General features: G+C 41.0%; 1 protein-coding gene across 10 annotated transcripts in view; it reads left to right on the forward strand.

Annotated features, from left to right (window-relative positions):
* Positions 1–738: 738 nt before the first annotated feature.
* pax2b (paired box 2b) overlaps positions 739–13,928 on the forward strand; it is a 45,718-nt gene continuing 32,528 nt past the window's right edge. For 5 of the 10 annotated variants that reach the window (XM_050060352.1, XM_050060348.1, XM_050060357.1 and 2 more), the window contains exons 1-5: positions 739–1,328; positions 2,772–2,994; positions 3,514–3,711; positions 8,721–8,800; positions 10,149–10,268. In XM_050060352.1, coding sequence (XP_049916309.1) covers positions 1,286–1,328; positions 2,772–2,994; positions 3,514–3,711; positions 8,721–8,800; positions 10,149–10,268 — 664 coding nt within the window. In that variant the 5' untranslated portion in view covers positions 739–1,285. The remainder of the gene's footprint in view (positions 1,329–2,771; positions 2,995–3,513; positions 3,712–8,720; positions 8,801–10,148; positions 10,269–13,928) is intronic. The other 5 variants (XM_050060358.1, XM_050060350.1, XM_050060354.1 and 2 more) reach the window with 3 other exon arrangements.

Raw genomic sequence — 13,928 nt, forward strand, 5'->3', positions numbered from 1 at the left:
GGGGGGGGGGGGGGACTTTGACAGCACCTTTAAAATTTGAGAAACCATACAGCGCCATCTACAGAAGCTGAGCGGCACTGCTGCGTGCAGACCACTCTCACCTCCAACCTCCAACCACCTCCAGTGCTCCCAGTTTGGACCACTGCAATCATGACACCATCAGCTGGATGTAAAGAGGTCAAAGCATGTGCGTTAACATATATTACCCCCCTGTTAGACATTTTAAAGCAACAAAATGAGGCTGTATAATTATTTCAGGCCTATTGGGCTCCAGAGCGGACATAAAGACACATGTGGAGGAAATACATTAAATAAAAAGATTAAATGTGAAGATCCAGGGTGTGAGGACGCACAGATATTCCCACAGACAGTCCGAGTGGTAAAAAAATAAATAAAATAAAATCAGAAAGACGCACAGATGTTTTAAAAAATAATCTCAAAACTTCCTTATAATTCACAGCTGTTATAATGTGTAATAATCTGATATTTCTAACTCTGATCCGCTCCTTATTTATCTCCCTCCCCTTCCTGCCGGTGTGTCAGACCCACAGACCTCCTCATTTGGACCCTTTTTTTCCCTCTTTGCGTTGGCGAATCACAAAGTGTTGGCATCTATTGCCTTTGTCTGACAAGTCATCCATATAAGCAAAAGGGGGGTGTGCAGAGGGGGAGGAGAGGGGGGGGGGGGAGAGAGGAGAGGAGAGGAGGAGAGGAGGAGAGGAGGGGAGGGTTGCAGCTTTTAGAACCACAGACACAGAGAGAGGCTTCATTCCCAGCCCCAAAGATCCAGCCTTACGCATCCAGCGCTGAAGACCAACCCGATGTGTGTGCGCGCGCCGTGTTTTGACGCGTGAATCAAGGCCACCAGGATTGAGGAGATACACCGCGGCCCTGCACGCTGGACCTGCACCGGTGCATTTGCAAGAAGAAACTGCTCGCTGGCTGGCACGCTGTGAGAATTAACCTCCACCAAGGCTTCTTCTTCCTTTTTGTTTCAGCAGAACACAAACTAAACCCCAGGTCGCGTCACTGAAACAATCCGGTCATGCCGCTGCTGCGCACCTGCCAGACCTCCGCGCCCGGACCGGACTGTTGAAGACCGCAAGAAGACAAGGCAACTTTTTGGGGGGAAGAAGTTGCCGTCAGATCGGTTGTTGCAGCAAGGGGGTGGAGGGGCAAACTCAAGTCCCTCCATCGAGTCGAATTTTTCTCTTCACATTTTCATCCGTGACAGGAAGGCGACACGGCGACTTCAGTTGATTATCTCTCTTTCCTTTGCTATCCAATGGATATTCACTGCAAAGCGGACCCCTTCACTGCGATGCACCGTAAGTAGCACAACCCGAGTTCCCCCTGCAGCTTCCATGCGGATAGAAATAATAAGAATAAATACATGTGTGCATATTACACCGGCCTGCAGCGGAGCATGTGTGCTAACAGCATTTTGGCGCATAATAAACTGACATGCAGCAAACATGGAAACACAGTGCCATAAATACTCCTTATATCTCACGTGTGCACATATCCTGCTTTTAAATTCTCTAAAAATATAATAATTTGCAGCAACTCTTGTGCACGCACTGCACAAATTAAACTTGTCATAGTAAACAAAGAACATGCGTTGGCAGGTGCTCTGTAATTTACACGTGTATCAGCCTCCAGCTTCCCGCGCACTGTGTGTGTAAACTGTGTGTGTGTGTGTGTGTATTTCAGGCCCAATAACACATCTATTATTCAAATTATTCAAATAGCAACAAACTCTGTAAGTCCAGCTGAACATACACACTCCTATCATTGTAATTTGGGGCATGTGTGTGAATAATTGATGCCCTCTTCGTTGACTAAATAATATGTAATATGAGTAATCAAAGCTCGTTCAATTATTTAAAATTACCGTGCAGGGAAAATGAGGGAGCGTGTAACTTAATAGGCAAAACATGAGCCGTGCAGGAGCTGCTGGGAAAATATGAGGGCAGGGAAACTTTGACTATATGGAGCCTCACATAAATTATTTTTTTAATTATTATTTGCACAATTTAAACAGCAGGTAATGACACATACTCATGGGTCAAAGCAGGTTATTGTGATAATTGCACAAGCTGCAAAATAAGAGTGTGACAGGTGAAAAATCAGACTGTGTGAGGAGGTGTTCATCACTTAAATGTAACCTTTTATTTTGTCTTATTTAGTCTTAAAATACAACATTTGGCATATTATAAAGAATTAATGTAATTAATTGTAATTTTAAAAGTTAAATATAAACAGGGAGTGAAACTACAGACCAAAATGCATGGATACAAATTAAAATAAGACACGTTTTCAGCTGCAGTGTCATTAAAAATGAAAATAATACTAATAATTACGGACACCAGCTTTACAGTGTCTACTCTGCTTTTTCTTATAACATAAAAATATTTTTTATGCACAGATTATTGGAAATAATGACTCACAAATTTTAATTATTTAGTCACTGTGTTGCATATTTCATACATTATTAAACGTTTAAAACGCGTAAGGCGCCTCCATGGTGGCACTAAACAACTTTCTGCGTCCTTAAAATTAAAAATTCAAATAATATATATATATTTAAACAGTAATCTGATTTCAAACATCCTTTAAGGCTTCTCCAGAACACCATAAACACATATAAATCCACCTGCTCACTAGAAAACACAATTTCCCGTCATTATTTTTACACCCACCAAACTCACCTGCGCCTTCTCTCCACGACGACTTTATGTAATGTTACGGTTGTGTGTGTGCTGCTGTTGTATCCCACGTAGGGCACGGAGGTGTGAACCAGCTCGGCGGGGTGTTTGTGAACGGCAGACCCCTCCCGGACGTGGTGAGGCAGCGGATAGTGGAGCTGGCCCATCAGGGCGTCCGGCCCTGCGACATCTCCAGGCAGCTGCGGGTCAGCCACGGCTGCGTCAGCAAGATCCTGGGCAGGTGGGTGAAGACCTCTGCAGCCAGGTGCACCGAGTGTGCTGCTGGGTGGGTGTGAGGAGGTGGATGGATATATGTATATGTGTGTGCAGTGGTGGTGGAGCAGTGGGCTCATCTATAAAACTCAGCTTTAAATTCCTAAACATATGGTTAAATAATGGTCCGAAATTACGCATTAACAGTATTTTTGAGGGTTAGTGGAGATCAGGTGGTTTTCTCCTTTATTTTTTACATGCATTCAATCGGAATTTAACAGAGTTACATATTTGCCGTGCATGCATGCGTGCACCAGTGTATTTTTCTTGCATTTTAATTCGCTTTTACGCAAAACTGTTTGTTTTGTGCCATCATGTTAATGTAAAGACGCCTGTTAAACTCATAAAACGCAAAAGTTTGATAGTTTGCTGCAAAAAAGTTTGACTTTCCTGCTAAAAAGTAGTTCTAGTGCCATATGTGTCATAAATGTGTGTATCATTGCGTTTAAAATGATATTAAATCTTCAGGAGGGTGTCGGTGGGATGGAGTCTTAAATATTGCAAGCTGTAAGAATATTATCATTTTTTGCAGATATTACGAGACTGGCAGCATCAAACCAGGAGTGATTGGTGGGTCTAAACCTAAAGTGGCCACGCCAAAGGTGGTGGAAAAAATCGCAGACTACAAGAGGCAAAACCCAACCATGTTTGCGTGGGAGATCAGAGACAGACTGCTGGCAGAGGGCATCTGCGACAACGACACTGTTCCCAGCGTCTCATCCATTAACAGGTAGGACGCACCGGTTAAAAGCTTAAAAGAAAAGATGCAAATTTGGATTTAATGTTTTTTGTTGTTGTAAATATAGCTGGGGTTAAACACCGGGCTGCAGGGTGTAAACACCTTAATGAATAAATGATTTATCACTGTGTATCTGTGCTAAGCGCACAGCAGAATATTGTTTGACCAACTTTTGTGCTGGCCGGCACGCCGAAGCTGCCCGCGGTCTCTGAGGTGCAATTCAATCTTTCAGACCAAACTCCCTCAACAATCAGCAGTACATCCAGGACTGAGTGAATCTGTCGAGATGAAAACCGATCAATATTCGGTGACCAGATCCCGTGGCGCTATAAAGCAGGCCAATTTTCTTTAGCACATCTAATGTGCTGGAGCTGCTGCTGCTGCACACAGGCTCATGGCTTTCTGCTGGATTTTATTTTGAAGAATTAAGGGGAAACAGATTGGCTGTAATTTGCAAAATAAGGTGATAAATATAAACATATTGTTGCAAGAGAAATCCTTGCATTAACAATCGAGATGGTATCCTGCTGTAATTAATATTGATGTAACATTGATGATGCATAAAAGTGCTATGGCTAATTATCTGGTAAAATATCCATATTTAAGATTTCAAGAATCACTATTGATGCTAAAAATCTCTCTTAAAGAAATAAACGGCACTATTTGTCATAGGTGCAGATCTCAGGGGTGGGGGGTGGTGGGTGCATTTGTTCCCCCCACTCCATCCCACCCCTAATAAATAAAAACATAACCTTTTTACAAAATTGAGGAGGTAAACCATTAATTGATGCAGAAAATGCACAAATTGGTGCCTAAATATCCACCTAAAAGCAAGGAATGCTCAGAATTTTCTGGTGAAGGACCCCAAAGGCCCCCTAATAAATTAAAATATGAATGAAGCCGAGAACATTTATTCTGACAAAACTGAAGACATTTACACCATAAATTCATGCAGAAAGCGCATTAATTTGTGTTTAAAAATTCACCAGAAAGTAAGAATTTATGTGTTTGATGCTAAAGATTCTCTGGCGAAGGACCCCCGAACTCCCCCTTATAATTTAAAACATAAATGAAGCAGGGAACTTTTATTCTGACAAAACTAAAGACATTTACACTATGAATTAAAGTAGAAAATGTACAATTTGGTGCCTGAATATTCACCTCAAAACAAGACCTTGAGTGTTAAATGCTCAAATTTTTCTGACGAAGGACCCCAAAGCCCCCCCAATGAATAAAAACATGAAGGAAGCAGAAAACATTCATTCAGACCAAACTGAAGACATTTACACCATAAATTAATGTAGAAAATGTAAAAATTGGTGTATAAACATCACGAGAAAGCAAGAAATTAAATGTGTCAGGCTCAACTTTTTTTGGGCGAAGGACCCCCAAGCCCCCCCAATAAATAAAAACATAAATTAAGCAGAAAACTTTTATTCTGACAAGCATGAAGACATTTAAAACAATAAATTGATGTAGAAAATGTAAAAATTGGTGTATAAAAATTCACCAGAAAGCAAAAAATTGACTGTTTGATGCTCAGATCTTTCTGGCGCAGCCTCCCCCAATAAATAAAAATATGAATGACACAGAGAATTTTTATACTGACTAAATTGAGGACATTCAAAACTATGAATTGAGTAGAAAATGTACAAATTTTTGTGTGAAAATTCACCAGAAAGCAGGACATTAAGTGTTTGATGCTCAAAATTGAATATTGTATGGCCGGGGACCCTCAATGCCTCCCAATAAATGAAAACATAAAAGAAGCAGAGGGCTTTAATTTTGATAAAATTAAAGACATGTACACCATAAACTGATGCAGAAAATGCAGAAATGTGTGTATGAAAATCCACCATAAAACAAGAAATTAAGTGTTTCATGCTCAAAATATGTCCCCCACCACCCCAATGCTGAAATGCAACCTACGCCCCTGCTACAGTCATAGAGTGGCAGCTACAGGAGGACCCAGGACACCCCCACCCTCACCCTCACCCCTCCTCACCCCCCCTCCACCAGAGATCCCTGGTGATGAACTTTGGTTAAGAGGCACTGTTCCATAGAGCCAGCATCAGCATTACATTTTAATGAGCTGATGGGAGAGCATGGACAGCTCCACACAAGACATCTTTTAAATAGAGAAAAAGGCTGAAGAAAATTCATTTCATGCTTCGTGGCTGCTTAAAAAGCCCCATTTAAGGAGGCTCAGACACATGTATGTGATAAATTCAAAATGTACATTAATATCATTAAAAGAGCCCTATAAAGTTTTTTCAATTCCAATTAAAGCTTTTTCTATTTTGGACCCCGGGGGTGGGGGAGCCTTATGTGTCTTTGTTTATGTGGGAAATTAAATTGTGAATACAAAGAAGTGTAATTCTATCAGCCAAATATGAGAGCTACTTTGAATTTCTATTACGGCTTAATGCTGATTTTTTTTTCTTTTTTTTCTTTAAGCTGATTTCAATGTGTTACTCTGTGCCACACACACACACACAAACACAATGGCGTGCAAATGAGATGCATTTGTTTTGATTTAGCTGGAGGTTAATATTTCAGGGCATTTCAGTGAATTTCTAAAGGAGCAGTCCACAAAAAAATCAATGAAAACATCCTAAGTGCTTCAGATCATGTGATGCTACTGGAAAAATATCTGAAAGTAAACGAGAGAAGGGTTGTTGTTTTTTTGCCAGAGGTGTTAAAACAAGGGTTCCCCCACTTGAGACAATTCAGAAAATTTTTTTAAAAACAACCCGTAAGACTGGAGCCAAAGTCTTTTCCAGTTGGGTGACTCTGACTGGGGCCAGTCGTGGGTTTCTGTGGCAGACAGTCTGACCTCAGGACTGTTGACAAAAGAGGATGCTCCATTTAAACACCTTTCGCCTGCATGCATTATTAAATGCTACAGAGACAGCGTTGTACTACGAGTCAGGGGCCATCACAACCAACAAGTAACGCTACCCTGTTGGTAGACATAAAAAAAAAAAAAAAAAAAAAAAAAAAAAAAAAAAAAAAATCCTCAATGGCGCTCGATATTATTGATTCAGAAGGAAAGCAATTTTAATATTTCTTCAGGGGATTTTCAGCAACAGCCAGGTCATTAATTCATTCTCCCAAATTGCTTATTCAATATCAAGAACATGGATACCAAATAAAGTCTTTGAATTTATGTAGCACACACAAGTCAAAGGGGTCGAATAACTGTTATGGGGAGAAGTGAAAAAAATTAAAACATCAATATGCGCTCTCTGGAAAAAGCTTGTTGTTGTAGCTTTGCCTCCAAGGCGAGTTTTTTTTGTGTGTGTGACAGTGTTGGATTTATTCCTCTGAAGCCTTCTGGCACCTACAGTAACATCAATATCCAAATCATCTGATGCATTTCTGGATAATATGGAGAAAATATAACAGGAGTATTTTTGGTTCAGTGTGTGGAGGCTTGTCTGTTCATCCTACTGGAATAATACATGCACAAAAACAGGGGCGTAGCTTTAAACATATGAAACGGGGGGTCGATTTTGAGCATCAAACACTTTATTTGCTGCATTTTGGTGAATTTTCATGCACTGATATGCGAGTTTTCTGCTTCAATTTCTGTTGCAAATGTCTTTAATTTTGTCAAAATCAGAATCCTCTACTTTTTTCATGTTTTCAATGGGGGTGACAAATGCCTATGTTCTAAAAACTGAGGGGAACGTATCCCCTGTGCCCCCCTGAAATCTTCGACTATGACTGAAACATACTGTCCATAGCACTGAGTATCAACAGTCTAAACCACCAGAATTTGGTATCAAATGTCCGGTCTGATTCAAAATCTTGTTTACTTATTTTTAAATCAGATATCTTCTGATTGCAGATTTCAGACGGACTATTTATGCACCAATTTTAAGATTTTGCAGGTGTCGTTTAGGACACTAAATGGGGGATGTGAAGGTTTTTGCAACTATGTGTGAGTTCCAATTTTGGTGCAAACTGTGTAAAATAGTGAGTCATTTTATTTTGGTTATCATGTCATATCCTGGAGTGTATATGACTGTCTTATTAATGTTTAAGTGTACTGTTGAAAGCATCAAACACTCAATTTTCTGCAATTTTCATGCACCAATTTGTGTCTTTTCTGCATCAATTTAAGGTCTAAATGTCTTTAATTTTACACCATTGCTACTTCTATGTTTTTATTTCAGTGGGACAGATGCACATGCTCTATCCCTCTATCCCCCCTAAAATCCGCACCGATGCAAATAAATAAGGATCTAAATCTGAATTGTGCACCCTAAAAGGCCCCATAGTCCTCACCCGACCTCTCTTTGTGCTCCAAAATAGCTCCGGTGGCATACATGATGAATAGTTTTAAAGTTTACAAATTATTGTGACAGCTCCCTTTCTCCCCAAGTGCCATTCAGATTAAAGGAATCTAATGCTGGCGTAAGCTTGTGCAAGGCAATAAGGAACTATTGCTTTCCTGTCACATATAATTTATAGCTTTCTATTTGCATCTGTTTGCCCGTGTGACTAATCCCCAACTTTTTCTCCCCAAGCCCCGATCAATACAACCTCATCCGCATTGGAACATGGGGGGCTGCTGGTTCTACAGAGATGTTTGATCTGGGAAGCAAAAGGGCTGCGATCGGCCCCGGTGAAACCCCCTCCACAGTGGGGGGGTGGGGGTGGGGAGAGACGAGGGGGGAGAGAGCTGATTAGTGTGGGCCAGGTAGAGTCAGTGAAGCTGATCATTGAGGTGAATTGATGTGATTTCATGCTTTGTTTGCAAGATCACTCAGACCAAAAGTGCAATGAAGACTTTTCTCCACAGCTCACCTTTGAGGTAGAACCACTGACCAGATCCCTGCTTGCGTATGAGTTGCGTTTGATATCTTAATCTCACAATATCTCTGTAGTAGCTGCTGTTAGGGGCGGTTAGGAAATCTCCAGGAAGAGACGCGGGTTGTAGAAGAGCAGCTGTGACATCTGTTTTGTTTTGTTTTTGTCCCTTTGTTCCTCAGGATCATCCGAACAAAAGTCCAGCAGCCTTTCCATCCGTCTCCTGATGGGTCATCCCTGTCGACACCAGGACATACTATAGGTAATTCTGCACCTCACAGCATCATGTGAATACTGCTGGTTTGAAATGTTATAGGTAACAGATTTGATTATTTTGTAATAAAGCTGAAGGGTCCTAAAAACATAAAATTATGTCGATGTTGACGCCATTTTCCACGCTGGTGGTAAACAAACGCTGCACAGTCATGTCAGAGCATTTCTGATTTTAGAAGGGAAGTATTTTTAAGTTTTGAAGAACTGAAAGGTGTTCTTGTCTGACCTCATGGCCACCTAACTTGGCGTTGTTGACCGGTCGCAAACTCAGGGTTCTTAGAGCATTTTGCAAGGATTTTATTGGCAGACAAGAGGCGGAGCAAATTCAAATAAGAGAACCAATCAAAAACAATGCTGAAAATTTGAGCCTGAAAATTTGACGTAGAAGCAGCTCCTTGTAAGCCAACCTATGCTTGTTGGTGCACCCAAATTTGTCCCAAAGGCGTTGCTGACCCTTGTTGACTGGCAATAGGCCAAAGAAAGGTTTTACGTGCATGGCGACAAGATGCAAAGCAACATAATAAATGTTTTATTCAACGTATCAGCTTTTTACCAAAAATATATTCGAATGTAACCTCTTTACAATCGCCAACATTTTGATTAGCAACTGTAATTTAATCCCGTATTTCTCCATGTAACTAGTTATTCCGCAACACTGCCTATGACATCACGGCACATACTACGGCTGGGCGATATGATATTATATCAATATCGTGATATGAGACTAGATATCGTCTTCAATTTTGGATATCGTAACGTAATGTAATTTTCTGAACATAAGCAGACTGTTCGCGCTGTTCTATTATTCGCCTTTACCCACTTTGTCATTATATCCACATTACTGATGATTATTTATCGAAAATACAGAAATATTTTGTGAAGCACAAATTGTCAACCCTACAATAGCGATGCAATATTGATATCGAGGTATTTGGTTAAAAAAAATATCATGATTTTTGTCATTTCTTCCCAGGAAATACCGTACATGCATTAGGAGTGTGTCGATATACCGGTATAGACGATAACCATAATATTTAAAATATGAAATACTGATATCATGGTAATAATACACATATGATAATATTGTGTAAATAATCCAGCACCTCTTAAATTGTTTGTTTCTTTCTGCTCTCGCTTTGTCCCCCTCTCCACCTCCGAACTCTTGTATTTTGAGTGTAATTCATTTAACAAGAGTAAAGATGAATTTGACCGATTAGCATTATTATTAGTAATTTTACAAATATATGCCGATATTATCGTTATCGTGAATTCTTTTTGCTACGATAATTGTGTAGTGAAAATCTGATATGCACGTTTTCCTTTTTCCCCCCTCCCAGTACCAAGCACAGCCTCTCCACCTGTAACCAGCGCCTCCAACGACCCCGCAGGATCCTACTCCATCAACGGGATTCTGGGTATTCCCCGATCCAATGGTGAAAAGAGGAAAAGAGATGAAGGTAAGGGAATTTTGTCTGTCTTGAGAAGTAAAGAAAAAAAAGCTCAGCTCAGGATTAGCATGAAGAAAATATCTTTTCAAAAAAGGCTAAAAACTTGAGTAGGATTCTGTGCAGCTTTATGCTATAAAACCCACTTTGCTGAACTTGCAATTACAGCATTAAAACCTGCTTCAGTTCCAGCAGATGACCCTTATAAAACACCTAAGTCTGAACTCTGTTACACCGCTGTGTCAATCTGCCAAGGAGTCTTTTGATTTGAAGACACGACCTCCGCTGTTGTCTCCTGCAATTAATCTTTATGGAAGTGATTAAAGGGCTTTAGATAATTACATGTCAAGATGATGTAGCCAACCACCCAGGTCAGTCAAGAAAGCCGCTGTAGCTCTGTGGAGGGCTTTTTTTTTTCCTCCTTTAACAAAAGTGGCTCCACTTCTGCTGCTGAAGTAGTAGGTTAGTGGATATAAGAGAGCCTGAGGCGATATAGATTATTGGTTCTGTAAGCAATAGGCTTCCTTAATGTCACTACATAAGTAGCTGATGAGAATAGCTAAACAGATGCACTCCGAAGCATGTATGGGTACGGAGGGATGATGTGGCTGCTGGAAAAAGGGGCAGTTATCTCAAACAGGGTGGGGAATGAGTGCCTTATTTCTGCAGTGCTGTGGAATGAGAGCTAATCAGAGCACGGCAGCAGTTTACATAGCGTCTTCTTTGTTATGGCGTTTGTTGAGAAGCACGGGGGTTTGCGGGATATTGAGTGGAATTGATGTTTTATGTGCGTGCAGGGGAGGGAGGGGATGACTAATGACCTGTCAGAGGTAGATTTCCTGGCAAAGATATAAAAACCAGCATGACGTGGACATGGCAAATGACATAATCAAGTCTTTCCCTGTAAGAGATGCAATCGCGGCGGCATAATGCAAACGTCTGGTATTTTCAAGGGTTCATTTTCAGTCGTTCGAGGACCTCTCATATTAGCCGGGGTGTAATGTCTAGTCCCTGAATGATAGAATGCACACATTTCTATGCAGATTGCTACTGAAGGGCAAAGAGGTATTAAAGGGCATGGAGGGGAATAAGGTGTGTGTGTGTGTGAGGAGGAGAGCCGGCCTGTTTTGTGGAGGTCTTCCAGGTGACAGCGCCATGTTTCTACGGCTATTCAGTCTCAAATGATTCCCCTGATGTGCTGCCATTTCTGTGATTTAGGTGCTCGGCCAGCATTACGATGAAAGAGAAGAAAGCTGTGTGCGCGCGCGTGTGTGTGTGTGTGTGGGGATGTGTGCGCCCATGTGTGTGTTTGCGTCAGGGTAGGACTTGTACTGAGGGTGACGGAGGGAGCTGTGGTTCTTATATACTCTCTCTTATAACAGCCAGCTGGTGCCTACCTGGAACCACGGGGTCAGGGATACTTTATCTTTCCAAAACATAAACCCCAGGCCTCGGCCGCACACACACACACGGCTGCAAAAGCAATGTCTCGCCTCGAGCCACAGTTTGTAAGAATAGTATATTACATACGATGTTACCCTGTAGACACTATTGTCCTGTTGCTGTCTGCTCTTAAAGTGCAAATACAGCCCCCAAAAAGACTAAAAAACACACTGAATTTCAAGATTTTGCACGTGGTGGGCTGCAGCAGGGCCGGAGCCATGGAGTCAACATTGGGGGGGCCATTATCTGCTGGGGGTTCTGGGGTTTAGGAGCATTTATTCTAATTATTTCGGACAGCGATGCATGGTTTCCTGTCCTACTGTAGTAGCCTAACAAAGATTTTTTTTATGTATATGTTAGCAATAATTTGGGGGTGGGGGGTGATGTGTCCCCCCAAATATATATTATAATTCCTGCCTTGGGCTAAAGTGTCATAGCTGTCATTTAAGACACTAAATTTGGAATGTAGAGGTTTCAATATCTCTGGAAATTAAGCCTTTGCATGAAAAAAGTGAGTAATTTTATTTTGACATTTAGGCTGCAGCTCCAGTATGACGTATTATTAAGTTTTGCAGTGCACCGTTGAGAGAAAATCATCACAGATGCCACATTTTGCAATAGATGCCATCAACTGTTTTAAAGGGTCTTCTTACTCTGCTTCTATTCATGCATTTTTGTAACATTTACATTGAAAAAACAAGTAATTTAGTCACTTTTAAAGAGAAAAATGTCTGGAAATTATCAAATGCTATAACCATAAGCCTACTGCTTAGCCTTTTTTCTAACCAAACAAGGCAAAGTGACACTTCTTAACCAAGAAAGCTACATTTATTTATTTATTTTTGGGCATTTTTGCCTTTATTTGGTTTCACTCAACAGTCTTTTTACAATGTAGTAGTAAAACACAAACTTATAACATGGGGTGTTTTTCTTTTAAGATAAATGAATAAAAAAATATTAAAGAGTTGAAAAACAAATTTAAACACTTTCCAACACATTTTCTGCTTCTTCCAAATTTCCTCAAATGTAATTCCCTGAAGCCTCATTGTGAGCGTAATTCTTTCCATTACATAGATTTCATAAATGATATCACACCAGCTCTCTATAAATGGGGTGTCTGGCTTAAGTCATTTGTTTGTAATTGCTTTTCTAGCAACGACACTCAGTATGCCAAACAAGTATTTTGTGTTAATATGTGAAGATGCTGAAAGTAAAAAGCCCCAAAAAGGAGTTCATCACACTTAAATATATATTTTTTCTGTGTAAATTTCACACCAGAAAGTGTTTACTTTCTGACAGGCCCAAAACAAGTGGTAACGGTTGGCTTCCTGGGAGCCAAAATTCCTCCAGTGGTGAGACCTCTGAGCAGGTGTAATGAAATATCTGCAAAGACTCTTCCAGCCAGACGCTCTACATACAGTTCAGCTTGACATCTTCCACTGAAATTCACAATATTTTGTCCAAACTTAAAGCTAGAAAGCCACATATAAGTCCTCAGTGTTTGGAAAGTGTGTGTAAAGTCACAAGGACGCTGCTACGTTGGTGTTTCTGGTCATTTTTGGGTTACAGCAGCTCTTTTTTTAGCTGAGCTCTGTGTTTCAGTGTTGCCTTATTTCCCATTCAGACGTATTTTGCTTCCCTCAGTAGTCAGTAGTCTATAGTCAGTTAATGCTTGGATTAAATTTCCTCACAGCACAGTAGCTTGCCTGAGCCCTATTTAACTTGGTAAGCCTCATGATGATTGTGGCACAAGCAGTCATTATGGAGGGTTGAAAACATGAACAAAAAATGAGCGAAGGAAAAAGGAGGGGAAGGGTTACGGGAGGGGAGGGCAGCGTGCAACACGGGCCCCGCTGAAATGGATTGGCTGTGCAGCCCAGAGTATTTGTTTTAGGCAGTGGCTGTGGCGCTCTGCCAAGCAGGCCGACAGCTCCTAAGTTTCCAAGTCAGCAGTGCCCTTAAAAAAAAAAGGTCCCCCCCATTACAGGAGGGATGTAGAGATAATGTACTGTGACACACGTTATGTACACTGGGTCTCGGCGAGAGGAGCTTCAGGGACACAGGTGTCATAAGAGCCATTAATCTGCTATTGTCACGTGTTATTGCAAATTAAAAGTAGCATGTTACACTTGGCAGCCATTGTTGCGGACGGACAGAGTGGGGGAGAGGGAGAACTCTGGAGACGGTGTCTTTGGTGACCATGGCTGTCCGCACCTTTTACAAAGTGAC

This window comes from Epinephelus moara, chromosome 13, assembly GCF_006386435.1.
Source record: "Epinephelus moara isolate mb chromosome 13, YSFRI_EMoa_1.0, whole genome shotgun sequence".
NCBI classification, from domain to species: Eukaryota; Metazoa; Chordata; class Actinopteri; order Perciformes; family Serranidae; genus Epinephelus; species Epinephelus moara.